At 48.7% G+C, this 16,723-nt stretch overlaps 1 protein-coding gene across 2 annotated transcripts in view; it reads right to left on the bottom strand.

Moving 5' to 3' along the window:
- The window catches only part of DOCK2 (dedicator of cytokinesis 2), a 513,334-nt gene that overhangs the window by 428,603 nt on the left and 68,008 nt on the right, over nt 1–16,723 (bottom strand). For both annotated transcript variants that reach the window (XM_077473501.1, XM_077473502.1), the window contains exons 6-8: nt 16,391–16,539; nt 12,422–12,557; nt 10,701–10,855 (exon numbers count right to left, since the gene is read on the bottom strand). In XM_077473501.1, the coding sequence (XP_077329627.1) occupies nt 10,701–10,855; nt 12,422–12,557; nt 16,391–16,539 (440 nt within the window). The remainder of the gene's footprint in view (nt 1–10,700; nt 10,856–12,421; nt 12,558–16,390; nt 16,540–16,723) is intronic.

Genomic DNA, 16,723 nt, shown 5'->3' with positions numbered 1-16,723 from the left:
GACATTAGAAAGCAATACAGTTTTATTTTCCGTCACGCTGTTGTAAAGAGTAACTTTACTTACAGCACAAATCCATTAGGAAAACTTTTCACTGGAACCTCAGTGGAAAATAAAATAATATCACCCACATTCTTAAGGGAAATTTGTAAATTATTTTTTGTGATTGTACCCACAGCCCATAATACTATAATAATATAATAAGAGACAGTGCTGGGACAAGGTAATTTAGGACGAAGATGCCAACCTGCGTCCCCTCTCCACAAGATGTATGAGCATCATGTGTTAGAAAAAATCCCCCCCTCCAAAATAAAATAAAAAATAGAGCACTAATCGGCATACTTAGCCCTAAGCACAAATTGCCTTTGCAAGCCCAAGATCCCCCCCATACAAAAATCCCCCCCATGCAAATATCTCCCTGTGGAAATCCCCCTCCCAGCACAAATCTTTTCCCCCATCCTCTCTCTAAAGCCGCGTACACACGGGCGGACTGTATGGCCAACTTAGTCCGTCAGACAATCCGACGGACAGTCCGTCCTACTTTCGAATGAACGGACTTGACCACACACGATGAACAAACAGTCCGTTGAAAGCTTGCGCGATGACGTGTACAGCACGTACGACGGGACTAGAAATAGGACGTCCAATACACAGCAATGCAACCTTCCGCCGTGTAAATCCTTTCTGAGCATGCGCCATACTTAGTCCGTCCAACTAGCCTACTCACGAGCGGATTGTCCGCTGAAACCAAAGTCTGACGGACAATATTACGGAAATTCCGAAATACTTAGTACGCCAGACTGCACGCTGAAAAAGTCCACTGAAGCCCACACACGAGCGGACTGTCCGCTGAAATGTGTTTCGGCGGACTAAGTTGGACAGACAGTCCGCCCGTGTGTACGCGGCTTAAGCTCAAATCCTTTCTCTTCCCAATCTTTTCAAATGTTCCTTGCTAACACAACTATCCTTCCCCAAAAAAGCACCTTTAGCACACATCCTCACCACTCATATTTCCCCTCCAAGTGCAAATCATCCCAGCACAAATCCTCTCCTCCCTCAAATGTCCCCTCCTAGCACAAATACCCCCCCCCCCGTCATCCAAATTAGCATAAATCCTCCTACCTCTTAGCACAAATACCCATCAATCACCCCTACTAGCACAAATCCTTTCCTCCAAATCCCCCCCCCCCAAAAAAAAATTCCCCTTCTTACACAAATCCCCTCTTCCAAATCTCTCCCCTTAGCACAAATCCTCTTCCCACCACCCTCCCCCCCCCCAGCTCAACCCCCCCCCCCCAATCACCCCTCAAATTTCCCATCCTAGCACAAATCTTACCTGTCACCGCCCAAAGTCCCCCTCCTAGCACAAATCCTCCCCCCAAATTCCTGAATTTACACTCTAGCACAAATACATCATCCCTACTAACATAAATCCCCCCCAATCCCATTGCTAGCAGCCCCAATATTTTCTATCCTAGCACAAATCCCCCCCCCATCGCCTCTTCTAGCACAACCCCCCCCCCCCCCCAAATCCCTCTCCTAGCACATATCCTCTCCCCCCTAATCTCCACATCACAAATCCCCCCTCCTGGCACAAATAATGACCCCCATCATTGGTGCCAGTTTCTGCAATAATAACCCGCCAGCATTGGCGTCATTTTATGCAATAATAACACCCAGCATTGGCACAGTAGCTGCAATAATTACACCCAGCAAAGGTGGTCAGTGGTGATATGCTATTTTAAAGCTCTGCAGCATGAATGGGTTAATTAACAGGACACTAGCCACTAGTACAGCACAAATGAGTTAATTAACTGCCACTGGTCACAACTGCATCAGTGACAGTACAATAACCCCTTCATGCTGCACATACTGGGTAATGGCAGTGTTAGTTAACTAACCCCTTCACCCCCAATTACAAAACTCACCACACTCCCCAAGGAGTTAACCAGTCTAGTGCACTGGAAAAGCCTTATGGCTGATTCACTACAACATTACACTATCACTGTTAAGCAATATACAGTATATTCTCCTCTGCTCACTTATCCTATCCAAGCAGCATGCACTCATGAACTCTCCCTCGCTGAGCCTCTCTTTCTTCCTGTTCGAGCTTCAGAATGACATCATGTCAGAGGCGGGGACTAGAAATTATCTGTTGGGCAGAGTGGAAGTTCAATGAATATATACTAGTGCTGGGTGCAGAAGCATGGGGAGCATTCCAGCACTCAGCACCCGGCTGCAGCTCTGTAAGGGCACTGTGCAGGGTCTCTTCTCCTGGACTTAGGCAGTGATCTGTGCACCGCTGTGCATGCTCAACCACTATCGGGCAGAATTTAGCCAGCATTATCTGTACTCTGTCATCCACCCTTGTTCCGTCTCTGGTGTCACCCCTCTGGCAGGGGTCCCCCGGGTGCAGAGCACCCCCCACACCCCCATTGTGATGCCACTGTCAGGACATTGTTTGCTGGGAGAAGATGGGGGGGGGGGGTAAGCAAACTGTAAAGTTACGAATTTAAATTCCCGATGGAAGAACGCTACAGTGAAAGTAGAGTGATGCTGGAGAGGAAAGAGAGCACAGCCCGCTTTCTCCTACTCTACAGATTTTGCATATGTCATACAACACTAAGCTGACAGAAGTAGCGATGCCGCTGTCACTACTTCTGTCAGCTAATAGTTGTAAAAAACTCCCCTGCCAGCGCCCCTCCACCTCACATGCTACAGACGCCCTGTGCAGTCGTCCCTCTCGCCCTTATACAGGCCCTGCTAAGAGATTCCAACATGGCCAACTTTTTTCTAGTGCAAAAAGCCACTCCTGGCTGCTTTTTCAAGAAAGGGTGCTCATGAATCCAAAAGAACTTTATTCATCAATTAAAAAGGCACTCTCTCAGAATACAATAGTGCAGTGGGGAGGAATCCCCCATCCCAAACAATGTATTGGCCCCTAGAGGACCTTGCAGGGCTGTGAACTGTGTTCTTGAAGTCCAACTCAACTATACTAAACTGTTTGACAAAGAAAAAAAACACATGTTGCACTAGTGTGTAAGCTTAGGAATACTGCTAGAACAAGCTTCTGGAGTGGCTGATATGCAAAAGCGTACGTTCCTGTCAAACAGTCTTTTAGTCATTTGATGCTAATGTTTACTGGCATGTCAACCTGAGTTTGTAATACTATGCCCAATAGGACCTGTTTTGTATGACAGATAGTTGTTTCTACAATTACACATAGACTATAGCTATGTTGGGAAGGATCAATGGTCAACAGCAGCGTGCAGGAGGTAGGCAGGGGTGGGCAAGAATGGCTTGGATGGCTGCTGCAGGTATGTGCTGGCACCTCTAGTTCTTCTTGATGTAGGGATAACATTCAGACTTGTGCATTATTGCATATTATGCTTTTATATAAAGTTTAGTAGATATGTAGGTAACTCTAATTCTAAAAAATAGAATGGAATTGAACAAATTCGACTTAGTAGCAACACCTTTTTACAATACCTGGATCAATTTATAAGCTAAATAGTTGATATACAAGACCATCTCTAGGAATAGAGCAATTAGCCCCAAAATGTTGTTAACTAAACTGACCACCAATAACCTCATTTAGTCCCTGAGTTCCCCTTAATAATATGACACTAGGCTAGTTATATAACATTAAACACATTAAACAAGATGGATTACAGCTTGCACATATATTTCAAAGGAATACTATTTAGACAGCTGTTATCAGAAGATCTCTAGTAGGCAGTATTCAGCAAAAAGGTAGAGATGGTCTGAGAGTCTATCTGGGGAAAGTCTGTCTGGCTGAGAGCATACTTGGGTAAGAACATTTATGAAAGTCAGCGACTCTCTGCATCTTTGTGGGTCAAAAGTACAGCTGGATAAGTACTTGTGATGTTTGATACCTGTTATAATTTTTGTGTATACCCTGGATCAAGTCTTTCAAAAAAGCTTCTCTAGAAAAGAACTGAGGGTTGTTCATCCAAGTATGTGAACTAAATAATATTGTTATGTAATATTGTTGACTCCTCAAACACTATGAGGCCTATCTATACAGGCATACCCCACTATTAAGTACACAATGGGGTTTATTTACCAAAGCTGGAAAGTGCAAAATCGGACTCACTTCTGCATAGAAACCAACAAGCTTCTAATCCCAGCTTGTTCAATTAAGATCTTGTAATAAAACCTGGAAGCTCATTGGTTTCTATGCAGAAGTGAGCCTGATTTTGCACTTTCCAGCTTTAGTAAATATACCCCATTGTGTACTTAAAAGTGGGGCATGCCTGTATAAGGTTTCTCAGCAAATGCAACAAATACCCGCACAGCTCCAGTGTAACTTGCTGTATTCTGTGCAATACAATTATCCATTATGATTATATGTACCATCTAGTGGCCATACATTTTTTTCCTGATTAAGGTATTTAAAAAGAAAACTGTATTGTGGCCACTAAATGGCATTTACGATCATAGGAGATAATTATATTACACAGAATATGGCAAATCTTTTTGGAGCTATGTGGGTGTTTGTCACATTTGTTCAGCAAACTATACATAGACCCTTACATGTTATGGGCAACACTTAACTACAGCAGTTTCTCCCCTTCACACAAATAGTCTCTAAAGCAGGGATATGCAATTAGCGGACCTCCAGCTGTTGCAAAACTACAAGTCCCATCATGCCTCTGACTCCGGGTGTCAATCTTGAGGCTGTCAGAGTCTTGCTATGCCACATGGGAATTGTAGTTCTGCAACAGCTGGAGGTCCGCTAATTGGATATCCTTGCTCTAAAGTAATACCTTATGTATGCCATTGAAGTACTGTAAAGTGCATGACTTTGAAGGAAAGAGACAAGGTTTTGTGGGAATGGGGGTGGCTTTCTGTGGCCTGTTTTGGCACATTGGCTAGCAGTCATTGTAGTGAAAGAGTTGCCCCCTGAAGTGAAATAGATTTTTATAAGATATAACGCTTTTATACATCTGCTTTAGTGTTGGCAACAACTGAGAAGTTTGATATAGAAAGGAATACACAAGGAACCATTTTCAGTTTTCTTACAAAGTTGAGAAACAGGGGCAATTTATTAAAACATTGTCAGGTTATATAGAGAAAGTATTCTTATTCAATGTGTGAAAGGAATAGAGGTAGCATATCTATGAAATGTTACAATATTTATCAGCAAGGAGAGCAGTAAGCAGCACAGTAATGACATCACTAAGACCCCTTTCACACTAGGTTGGTTTTCATGCGCTTTAGCGCTGGAAATATCCTCTGCTGAAAACCGCCTCCCATTCATTCAAGTGTGACTTTTTACACACAGTCGGTGCGCAAGCAGCATCTTTGTGGCGGGTTGGGAGCACTGTATTTAGCGCTACTAAAACACCCTGCCCATTGGCATGACTGAGCAGTGCTTTTGAAGTTCCTGAAAAGCATTTTGGAAGCATCGCAACATGGGAGTTTTTAACCCCTTCTTTGACGTTAAAAGCGCCCCACTAACGACCGAAAGTGCCACTTAAACAGCGATAAAGCGCCGCTAAAACGACGCTTTACCACAAACGTGGCTGTGGCCCCAGTGTGAAAGGGGTCTAAATCTTATTCCAGATTTCATCTAACAGTGCCCAGCAGTCAGAATAGCACAGTGCCTTAGATGATCTCACAATTAAAAAATGACAGGATAAGGAAAGCCCGGAGCGAAAAGAAATAAAATGAAGAAATAGCGTAGGGCTGGGCATGACAGGGTTAACAGGGTGCCAGAAGTGCGAGGGCTTGCATGATTGGAGGAGACGGGGGAGGAGGGGATAGGAGAGTAAAAAGAAGCTGGCTCCTCCCCCAGGCATCAGTCAGCGAAAGCTTGGGAGCCTTACTCGGTCGGGATCGGCGGCACGGAGGGCTGGATGACGGCGGGACGGTAGAAGGGGGCCGAGGGAGCGGGCGGCATGTTCAGGAGTCCCCGCGTACTGGCGGACCAGTGCCGCTGGAGCCCCTCTCACAGGACTTTCCCCAGGGATAACAACGGGCCGGAAGGGTGCTGCCCGCGGTGCACACGGATGGGGGATCCCAACCCCCCCCCCCCCCGACGGCACTCGGCGATGGGGGGCCTCCGGGAACAGTGGGGTGAGCAGCGGTGGCAGCACTCGGTCCCGATCTTCCAGGAGCACGTGTGGTCCGCCGCTGGCGGGGAGGCGGCGGGGGCGGAGCTTTGGTGGAGAACATGGCCGGCGGCTGTTCGCTCTCCAGAGGCCGCCATGGGGGTGCACAACCCCCCCCCCCACACACCGACCAGTGTAGGCGGGCGATCGGGGGACCTGGGCAGTTTTGGCACCCCCCCACACTGCAGCGAGAGGAACGCGCATGCTCCCTCAACCCCCCCCCTGGCAGTGAGTCGGCAGGGGAGGTGGAGCTCGGCACCAACAAACTTACTGGACGGATGACTCCTGCGGCGGACATCGGGCCTGCACTGCCCCGGCCGGTGGCTTGCAACGCACTGATCAGTGGTTGCTACTGAAGGGGACAGGTAGGGGGACAGTGGTGCCCCCCCCCTCAGCCATGCCCAGGCCCAGCAATTGAGTTCCAGTGGGATCCGGCGTGAGGAGGCGGCGGCAACAGCCGCGCGGATGCTCGGCATCCTGGGATGCTTCCCCAGGAGGGCTGCGGATCGCTGGGGGACGGACGGTTGGAGCAACTTTCGAAGGGGATGCATGGTCGGTGTCAGAAGAGGAGGAAGAGCCCCGGAGACGATCGGCGGGATCTTCGGCTGGTGGGGCTCGCACCAGGCTGCTAGGTAATGCCTTTCACACTTTTCGGTTTCTTGGCAGACTGTGTGTTAGCAGAGGGGATCGGTATGGGTGGGCCCAGGCCGCGGCATAAGGGGCAGGACACGCGGTCATGTTTGCGTGGGGGGTTTTCCCCGGGTTCTTTTGGCCCACATTCACGCACAAGCCAGGGTGGATACGGGAGCATGGGGGTTTCCGGTAGAGGACTGGGGGGCCCATCAGTAGCCTGGTTCCGTAGGGGGGTACACGGGGCTGGAGGCGGCTAGTGCTCAGGTGGCTGTTTTTTTTTTATCTGCCTCTAACCTACGAGGCAGGGTAGGTGCTGGTGAGGGCCCCACGTAGCGCGCCTTACAAGGGGTTCTAGGGTCACCTGTGGAAGGTGGGGGCTGGGGCACGGTGCGCCTGGAGGCTTTGGACATGGGGCAAGACAGCTGGGGTCCGGCGAACAGGGAACACGATGTGGGAATGCGGCAGTACAGTGGGAGCTTGCGGGATTTTCCCTGCTTCAGTGCTGGCTTTAGCGATTAGGGTGGAGTTTTACCCCGGGACGGGGGCGGGGGTCCACATGGGCAGGACTGGAGGGCCAGCCCCCTCGGGGGTATGGAGGTCCCGCCCTGCCTGGGGGACAGTAACAGGTGGGGCCCAGAGGAGGTATATTTGCCCCTTACTGTCTCGGTAGAGACGGGGGGTTTGTGCCCATCGGAATTGGGTGCCCCTTCCTGGCTGGGGTGGGTCTGTGATTGATAAAAAAAAAAAAAAGTGAGCATCTAGACGGGGTGAGGGGCCCCATGGACAATAGGTAGGGCTGGACCCTTCGGAGGCGGGGTGGCACGATCCTATTGGTACAAATGGGGTCCTTTCCTATCTGGGAAATGCCACAGTGGGTTGGGCACATCCGAGTTGGGGAGGCCCTTCCTAACTGGGGAAAGTAGTGGGTGTGGCTGATTTTAGGCGTGGGGGTTTCCTTTCCAACGGTCATAAACCGGTGGGTTGGGGGCCAGTCTGAGGTATGGGGGCCCCTTCCTGATTGGTAAAGGATGGGGGGTTGGGGCCCATCGGTGGCATGGATTCGGTCTTTCCTTATTAAATTGGGGACATAGGGGGGGCCCAGCGGGGTATGGGTGCCCCTTCTGAGTTGAGGAAGAGGTTAGGTTGTACACATCGGAGGTACGTGTGTCCCTTCTTTACTGGGTTGGGCCTATTTGAGGATTGGGGGGTCCTTTCCTACCGGTGGACGTTAGTGGGTTGAGGCCCTTTGGGGGTATGGGTGTACCTTCCAGACGGTGGGGTAGCGGTTGGTTGGAGCCCATCGGAGGGATGGGTCCCTTCCTGCCTGTGCAAAACTGTTGGTGGGGGCCCATCGGTGGGCGGGTGTCACTTCCTCACTGGGGAAATGTTGGTGGGGCCCATTGGAGGTATGGGTGTCCCTTCAAAAAATAAATTAAAAAATAAATAAATAAATAATTGGTTGGGGCCCATCGGAGTCGTGGGTGGCCCTTCCTAATGGTGGAGAAATGTGGTTGGGGCCCATCGGAATTATGGGTGGCCCCTCCTTACGCTGGAATTATGTGGGTGGGGGCCCATCGAAGGTATGGGTGTCCCTTGCTGGGTGTTGGATATGTTGGTTGGGCCCATCGGAGGATGGGGGTCCTTTCCTGACAGTATGGTGGTGACCTTGGGGCATCAAGTGTCCGGTGAGTACGTGACTGGTTCATTTTACTATCGCGTTGGTAACATGGAGGTGTACAGTAAGTATTTGGTAAGTATGTAAGTGGTGAATTTTACGGTCGCAAGGGTGACAGCGGGGCATCGGTGAGTATTTGGTGAGTGGTTATTGTTACAAGCACGAATATGTGGCACTGCATAGATATTAGGGCATTAGGCGAGGTGGTTTTAGTGGTTAGGTATGGTCTGTTATTGGGTAGGTGGTGAGGCCGAACATGCATGTATGGGTGTGCTGCCAGAAGGACAGGCTGTGAGGCTTTCTCCATAGGCCAGTGGAGGGGGGTTCCATCCGCATTCGGGAAGTACGCCGGTGGGATACATAATGCATATTAACGGTATGGTTTCCAGTGGTGCTGGCTCTGGAGGATGGGGTGAGTATGTTGGGGTTCTGTCGGGCGCTTCTATGGAGACGTCATATGGGTGGTATGGGTTACTAGATGTTTGCAGTCTAATTTCGGCTGGGGGTCGGGCTGTTCTGTCCTTTAGGGTTGAGAGATTTGTAGTCCTCAGTTAGGGGTGCTGTCCACCTCTCGGGGGTGGGAGTGTCATGGCTTAAGCTTGGTTTCGCTGGCGTCGGGTAGGTATCCCGGGAATGGGGTTATGGCGCCGCTGCGACCAAGGGGTTTTTCTTTGTCCCGCCTGCCGGGGTTGGGATCCCTGGAGGTTGGGTCAGGCGGGCCATAAAGGCGATAAGGCAAGGACCTTTGCTTCATCCTTGCGGGGTTTTGGGCAGGCATGTCTGTCATTGGCGCTTCGTGCAGCGTCGGCACGGTGGGGCACAAGGGAGGGTTGCTGGTTCTGTGCTGGGGGTTGCGGATCATGAGGCGGTGGTTTCGTGTGTTTTTTCTACAAATTCGCAGGACTGCTGGTACCTCATTACAAGATCGGCGGTGAATGGGTATCGACCCTCTCGTTGCGCCAGAACACGGAACACACTGTGTAGTTTTTCGATTTTCCGGAATTCATTTATGTATTATTTGTTTATTAAAATTTAGCTCATTGGTTTTGGTGGGTTTTATCAGTAAAGAAGTTTCCTAGTTCCCGAGGGAAGGTTTCTCTCTGGCGTTTCCGTTCGGGCATATAGGGTCGGCGCTTGGGTTAGCTCTCCTGAGAGGTTCAGGAGGAGGCAACGCTCAGTGGGGGCGCAAATGGGAACGGTGAGCCCGATGGCGGGGGGGGGTCTCTGTTGCCACGTCGGGGGTTGCGCCAGGTCCAGATTATCAATCTAATTACGGGTGTCAGGGGGCAAGACGAAAAAAAAAAAAAAAAACATTAATAACCAAACAGGTATGTTTTTGTGGTGGTGGGTTGTCAATATGTGGGTGGCTTGGTGTGACTAAAGGGGGGGCCGCTGGGTACTGTGTGTCACGGGGCGGCAGCAATCATGGGCGCTTACAGTCTATTTGGAACAGGACGAGGGTTATGAAGGTGGTTTCGGGCACGTCCGCAGGGCTGTCTTGGGGGACACTGGCGGTGGGCCCCACATCGTCGGTCCATCGATTTGGTGATGGAATTGTCGGTGGAGGGTATGAGCATAGCATCATAGGGGGTTCATGGGGTGGTCAGCAGATGCTGGGTTTGGACTGGCGAGGTTGGTCGGTGGGCAGCTAGAGGTGCGGTCAAGGTGACAGAGTAACTCTTATGCTGGGGGGTTCCATATGTGGGCTCCGGGTTTTCCAGCAGCATGTAGAGGTAGTTGGGGTTGGAGGGGCGCCCAAGGGTAAGGTTTTTCCCTTGTGCGCTGTGGCGGGTGTTGGTCTTTGCAGGTGAATGAAGAAACCTCGGAAAATGGAGAGTCCGGGACCCATGGTGGTATGGTTCCTGATGGTGGTATTCCAGCTAACGGTGGTTTAACTGGAATTTGGTTAACGGGTGCACTGCGGTCAGTTGGTCGTCTCCGAGCCAGTATGTCGGCGAGAGGCCTATTATCTGATTTAAAAGGTACCACAGTGCATTACTATTATTAAACAGATGGTATGAGAAGTGCATGCAAAGACCAATGCAAATATCAGATGTTGATGGTTATGTTCATTTACATTTATGGTTTAATAAAGGGGCTGCTACGGCCAAAGTTTACTCCAACCTGGTGTGGTCTCTATTAATGGGAAAATGGTAAAGGGGCTGTAGCAAACAATGGTCAGGCAGTATGGAAGCACAGTACATCTGTTATACAACAGTCATGGAACCAAAATGATATATGTTACCTATATTTCCTACCTGATAATTGTTTGTTTCTGAGGATCATACAGTGACATAAAAAGTTCAGCATCTTCACCGATTCTGCAGACAAAATTTCGTACAAAAACATAGAGACCATATGTGGGTGCCGACGATATACGGCTATGCATACTGTAGTCACTTTGATCTTTGAACTGGAAAGCAAAATAATGAATTACAATAAATGTAACATTTATAATGGATACTTATGCAGACTTTGCAATTTCAACAATGCCTCCACTCTGGCAAGACCCCATAAAAGTGGTGTGTGGAGCATAGCCTAGTTTCACTCATATGTGGTGCGGGAAACTCAGTGATCCCTGCACATTTCCCAGCACCGCAGTGCAATTGCACTGTGTTTGCCATCCGCTGCAGACATCACGTTAACAACACCACGAAAGGATCACAAATGCAGTGCAGTTTTCCCACACTGGATTGCACTGTACAAAACGACTATGTGATGTGGTTGTGGTGCAGCTCCAAAAAAGGTTCCTGCACTTTTTTGGTGTGATGTGGTGCGATTTGAGCGCATTCAAAATTAATGGGCTCAAATCACACTGCACCACATCGCATGTGAATTGCACAGAAATGTGGTGTGGTTCCTGTAGGATTTACATGCTAGTTATAATGTGAACTGCACTAACTTAGTTATGTGTGGTTGGAATGTAGAACATGCAGTATCAAGGAGTAGTAGGACTGTGGATCGAGTCCTTGGCGTTCTCCTTGAGGACTTCCCCTGGATAGCCTTTCCCCTGGAATTGGGCTTGTTCACTTAAGCACAGCTGACAATGGGAACAAAGAACTTGTATTATGCAACCGAAAATGGTAAAGACTGTTGCAATCGTTATCTCAATGTTGACCAGTTGAACCTGATGCTGCGCAATGGAAATGTTACGTACAAGTATTAAAAAAAATTACAAAAAAAAACATGCTTTGCTTCTCACTTAGAGTGATGTTACATACTCTATATTTCCAAAAGTATTGGAATGCCTGCCTTTACACCCACCTGAACTTTAATGGCACCCCAGTCTTAGTCCGTAGGGTTCAATATTGAGCTGGCCACCTTTTGCAACTATAGCAGCTTCAACTCTTCTGGGAAGGCTGCCCACAAGGTTTAGGAGTGTGTCCATGGGAATGTTTGACCATTTTTCCAGAAGCGCATTTGCGAGGTCAGGCACTGAAGTTGGATGAGAAGACCTGGCTCGCTGTCTCCGCTCTAATTCATCCCCAAGGTGTTCTATCGAGTTGAGGTCGGGGCTCTGTGCAGGCCAGTCAAGTTCCTCTGCCCCAAACTCGCTCATCTATGTCTTTATGGACCTTGCTTTGTGCACTGGTGTGCAGTCATGTTGGAACAGGAAGGGGCCATCCCCAAACTGTTCCCACAAAGTTGGGAGCCTGAAATTGTCCAAAATGCCTTGGTATGATGATGCCTTAAGAGTTCCCTTCACTGGAACTAAGGGGCCAAGCCCAACCCCTGAAAAACAATCCCACACCATAATCCCATAATCCCCCCTCTACCAAATGATTTGTACCAGTACACAGAGCAAGGTCCATAAAGACATGGATGAGCGAGTTTGGGGTGGACTTCAGTTACAATATATTCTTGTTTCTCTGCATCTGGACTCTAAATATTTTCAGCTGCCGCACCACCAAATGTGCCTAAATACTTCACCCTGTGTCCATTAATGTATGATTAAGAAATAAAGAATGTGCTTAGTTACCATTTCTTCTTTTATGCGCTCTGTTATTTTCTCTGTAGCAGCTTTGTGGGCATCAAACAAGCTGATCACACTTGTTTTGTCTGGATCTAGAATATTTCCATCTTCATCTCGGACAATCAGATCAAGTTCAAGAATTCTGTAAGTATAGTGTGTGTGAGTAACAAAAACTGTAGGTTGCACTATGTTATGTTATGTTACGTTAGGTTATGTTACATATTAGGTTGCACATATTACACTATGGTAAGCAAAAGCAAAAACGTGACCGTAAAAAGGGGATATTAGACATGCAGGCACAGAGTGACTTCCTACCAGAGGTGGACTAAGTGGGGGGCGGGGGGGGGGGGGGCGCCCCAGGTGCCACACATTGGGGGGGGGCCAGGCCAGCGCCCTCCCTCTCCGCAACTAAAGAGGAGACAGCTCCGTGGGTTCGCAGCCCACACAGAGAGAGCCAGAGGCACTGGCAGTGGGTGGCATTGCAGGGGGAAGGTGCGAGCAGCACCCGAGTGGAGTGACACCTGTCGGCTTAGTGATCTGGGACCCGGCTCAACAATCCCCTTCTCTCTGTGGTCAAGTCGTGCCGTTCTGATCAGTCTCGGCAGCGGCTGTCACTCACAGTGAAGCCACCTCCCCCTCCTCCTGCATGCACAGCACTGTGTAGACGTAAAGGAGGAGGGGGAGGCAGCTTCACTCTGCTCGGCTGTGAGTGACAGCCGCTGCTGAGACTGATCAGAACGGCGCAACGCGAGTCACGCGACCACAGAGAGAAGGGGATTATTGCGCCGGGTCCCGGATCACTGAGACGTCAGGTGTCACTCCACTCGGGTGCTGTTCGCACCTCCCCCCTGCAATGTCACTGCCTTGGGCTCTTCATGTGTGTTCAGGTACATTATGGGCCTGTGGGGGGGGCTGTATTGTTAGGGGGTTTTGAGCACTGTGGGGGGGGTCTGCACTGTAGGGGGGGTCCTGCACAGTAGGAGGGGTCCTGCACTGTAGGGGGGGTCCTGTACTGTAGGGGGGTCTGTACTATAGGGGGGTCTGCACTATAGGGGGAGGGGTCTGTACAGTAGGGGAAGATTTGGCACTGTAGGGGGGTTCTTTACTGTAGGGGGGTCTGCACTGTAGGGGGGGTCCTGCACTGTAGGGGGGGTCCTGCACTGTAGGGGAGTCTTACAATGTAAGGGGGTCTGCACTGTAGGGGGGGGGGTCCTGCACTGTAGGGGGGGTCCTGCACTGTAGGGGGGTCTGCACTGTAGGAGGGGTCCTTCACTGTAGGGAGGTCTGCACTGTAGGGGGGGTCCTGCACTGTAGGGGGGTCCTGCACTGTAGGGGGGTCTGTACTATAGGGGGTCTGCACTATAGGGGGAGGGGTCTGTACAGTAGGGGTAGATTTGGCACTGTAGAGGGGTCTGCAGTGTAGGGGGGTATGCACTGTAGGGGGGTATGCACTGTAGGGGGAAGGGGTCTGTACTGTAGGGGGGGTCTGTACTGTAGGGGTGGATTCTGCACTGTAGGGGGGGGGTCTGTACTGCAGGGGAGAGGCCTGCACTGTAAGGGGGTCTGTACTGTAGGGGGGTTCTTACTGTAGGGGAGGATTCTGTACTGTGGGGGGGAGAGGTCTGTACTGTAGGGAAGTCTGTACTGTAGGGGGGTCTGCGCTGTAGGGTGGAGGGGTCTGTACTGTAGGAGGGTTTGCACTGTAGGGGAGGATTCTGTACTGTAGGGGGGTCTGCGCTGTAGGGTGGAGGGGTCTGTACTGTAGGAGGGTCTGCACTGTAGGTGAGGATTCTGTACTGTAGGGGGGTCTGTACTGTAGGGGGTTCTACACTGTAGATGGGGGGCCTGTACGGTAGGGAGGTCTGCACTGTAGGGGGTCCAGAGCTGTGAGGGGCTGTGTAATGTAAAGGGGTGCAGAGGTGCAGGGTGCTGTGTAATGTAAAGGGGTCCAGAGGTACAAGGGCTGTGTGATGTAAAGGGGTCCAGAGGTTCAGGGTGCTGTCTAATGTAAAGGGGTCCAGAGGTGCAGGGAGCTGTGTAATGTCAAGGGGTCCAGAGGTACAAGGGCTGTGTAATGTAAAGGGGTCAGGAGGTTCGGGTACTGTGTTATGTAAAGGGGTCCAGAGGTACAAGGGCTGTGTGATGTAAAGGGGTCCAGAGGTGCAGGATGCTGTGTAATGTAAAGAGGTCCTTAGGTGCAAGGTCCTGTGTAATGTAAAGGGGTCCAGAGGTGCAGGGTGCTGTGTAATGTAAAGGGGTCCAGAGGTGCAGGGTGATGTGTAATTTAAAGGGGTCCAGAGGTGCAGTTGTGGAGAGGGGGGGCACACAGTAGTGACAAAAAGATATTGAAGGATGCAGAGGTATGCAGGGGGCATAGTGGGGTGTTTTTACATTTTAAGGTGGGGGGTGCCAGATATAGGATCCGCCCCGGGTGCCAAATGCTCTAGGTACGCCCCTGCTTCCTACATCACAGATTCCCACATAAACACATTTTGGCTCACCAAACACAAGTGTTCAAGCCTATGAAAGCTTTGGATAGAGCACTGAAAGGTTAAATCTTCGGTCAGGTTTTTATTTCCATCTTTGTCCCTGTGAGGAGATTTAACCTCTCTTTCTGTCAGGACAGGAAGTTATGAAAAATCTTGTAAATAGGGACAGCGGCAAAAACACATTTAGCACAAGTTTATCAATTCATTACTCCTATAGTGCTGTGCAAAGTTATAATTAATTTATAAAAACTTGCTCCAAATTGTTGAGAGGGTGCCCATGGTTGTAAGTAAAGTAGGTGCTAAAGTGGGCTTAACATATGGGAAAGAGAGCTCATGGAGGTCATCACAAATGGAGATGGAGAACTCAATAGCAGTCTAAAGACCAGGCAGATAATGGACAGTGGCAGGAAACCTCCTGTACTAGAGTCCTGGAAAAAATGTTACTCTCCTTACTGGTAATAGTACAAGAATGGTGGCTAGACAACAAGAGTATTATCAAATCTATTGGCATGTACAACAGTTTGTATAGATATGTTTAGCTGAAAAGGCTATTTTTTGTGGTATCTCCTGTACAGCCATAATCATGATAGAGTAACAAGGCAAGTCAAGCATATAGCTACTTATTAATGCACTTGAAGTATGCTGTCCAGTTCCGGGCACCAGTCCTCAGGAAGGATGTGCTGGAACTGGAGAGAGTCCAGAGAAGGGCAACACAGCTAATAAAGGGACTGGAAGACCTTAGTTATGAGGAAAGATTATGAGCACTGAACTTATTCTCTCTAGAGAGGAGACGCCTGTGAGGGGACATGACTTCAACATACAAATACCGTATTGATGACCCCACAATAGGGATAAAACTTTTCTGCATAAGGGAAATTAAAAAGACGTGCAGCCATTCACTAAAATTATAAAGGAAGCTGTTTAACTTTAAACTGCGTAGAGGGTTCTTTACTGTAAGAGCGGTAAGAATGTGGAATTCTCTTCCACAAGTAGTGGTTTCAGCAGGGAGCATAGATCATTTCATAAAAGTATTACGTAGGTGCCTAAACAACTTTAACGTACAGGGATATACAATGTAATGCTGACATAAAAGTACACACAGGTTGGACTTTTTTCAACCTCACTAACTATGTAACTATGATGTCACACATCACATAAAGTAGGTAACAGACATGTGTTAGCCATGATATTGGATAGATGCATGGGAAAGTGTATGGGCATTATAGCTTCTTGACAATATTATGGCATTTATAGAATTGACATCAGTTTACCTATGCTTCTCATACCATAACTACATGTAGTATTAAAAAGGAACCTGAAAACTGGTACTAGTTGTTCTTAATAATTACAGTAAATATGACTTTTCTTGGTAAATTCATACACACATTATTAAATGATCTTATTATCTTTCTTGATTATTTAGCAAAACTGATACTATAACCACTCTAGTGATAAGGCAGTATTGGAAAAATTACAAACAACATACTTGTTACCATAGTCGATTTTTGAAGTAACTTTTTGTTTTAGTTCTTTCAGTTCATCTTTGGGCAAGGTACCAGAGAGAAGCTGTGAACGCCATTCCATCAAATCACACATCATTGACTGCACCTGCTGGAACTTTTCCTTTTTACTAGCCTGTGAAAACACAACTCATATACATTGACATCTTTATAATAACTATACAGCACACTAACATTTGTCGGGTCATTTCCCAACATATATAGTAGAAACATACAGTATCTAGGAAGTTGCTATTGAGTGGCCGATGTTAGTTATACTTAGTTTTTAAATTTAATATTGTACTAGCAGCCGATGGAAA

This window comes from Lithobates pipiens, unplaced genomic scaffold, assembly GCF_037356315.1.
Source record: "Lithobates pipiens isolate NorthernLeopardFrog02 unplaced genomic scaffold, aLitPip1_a1.2 Scaffold_8, whole genome shotgun sequence".
Taxonomy (NCBI): Eukaryota; Metazoa; Chordata; class Amphibia; order Anura; family Ranidae; genus Lithobates; species Lithobates pipiens.
This window is presented reverse-complemented; position numbering and strand designations above follow the sequence as displayed.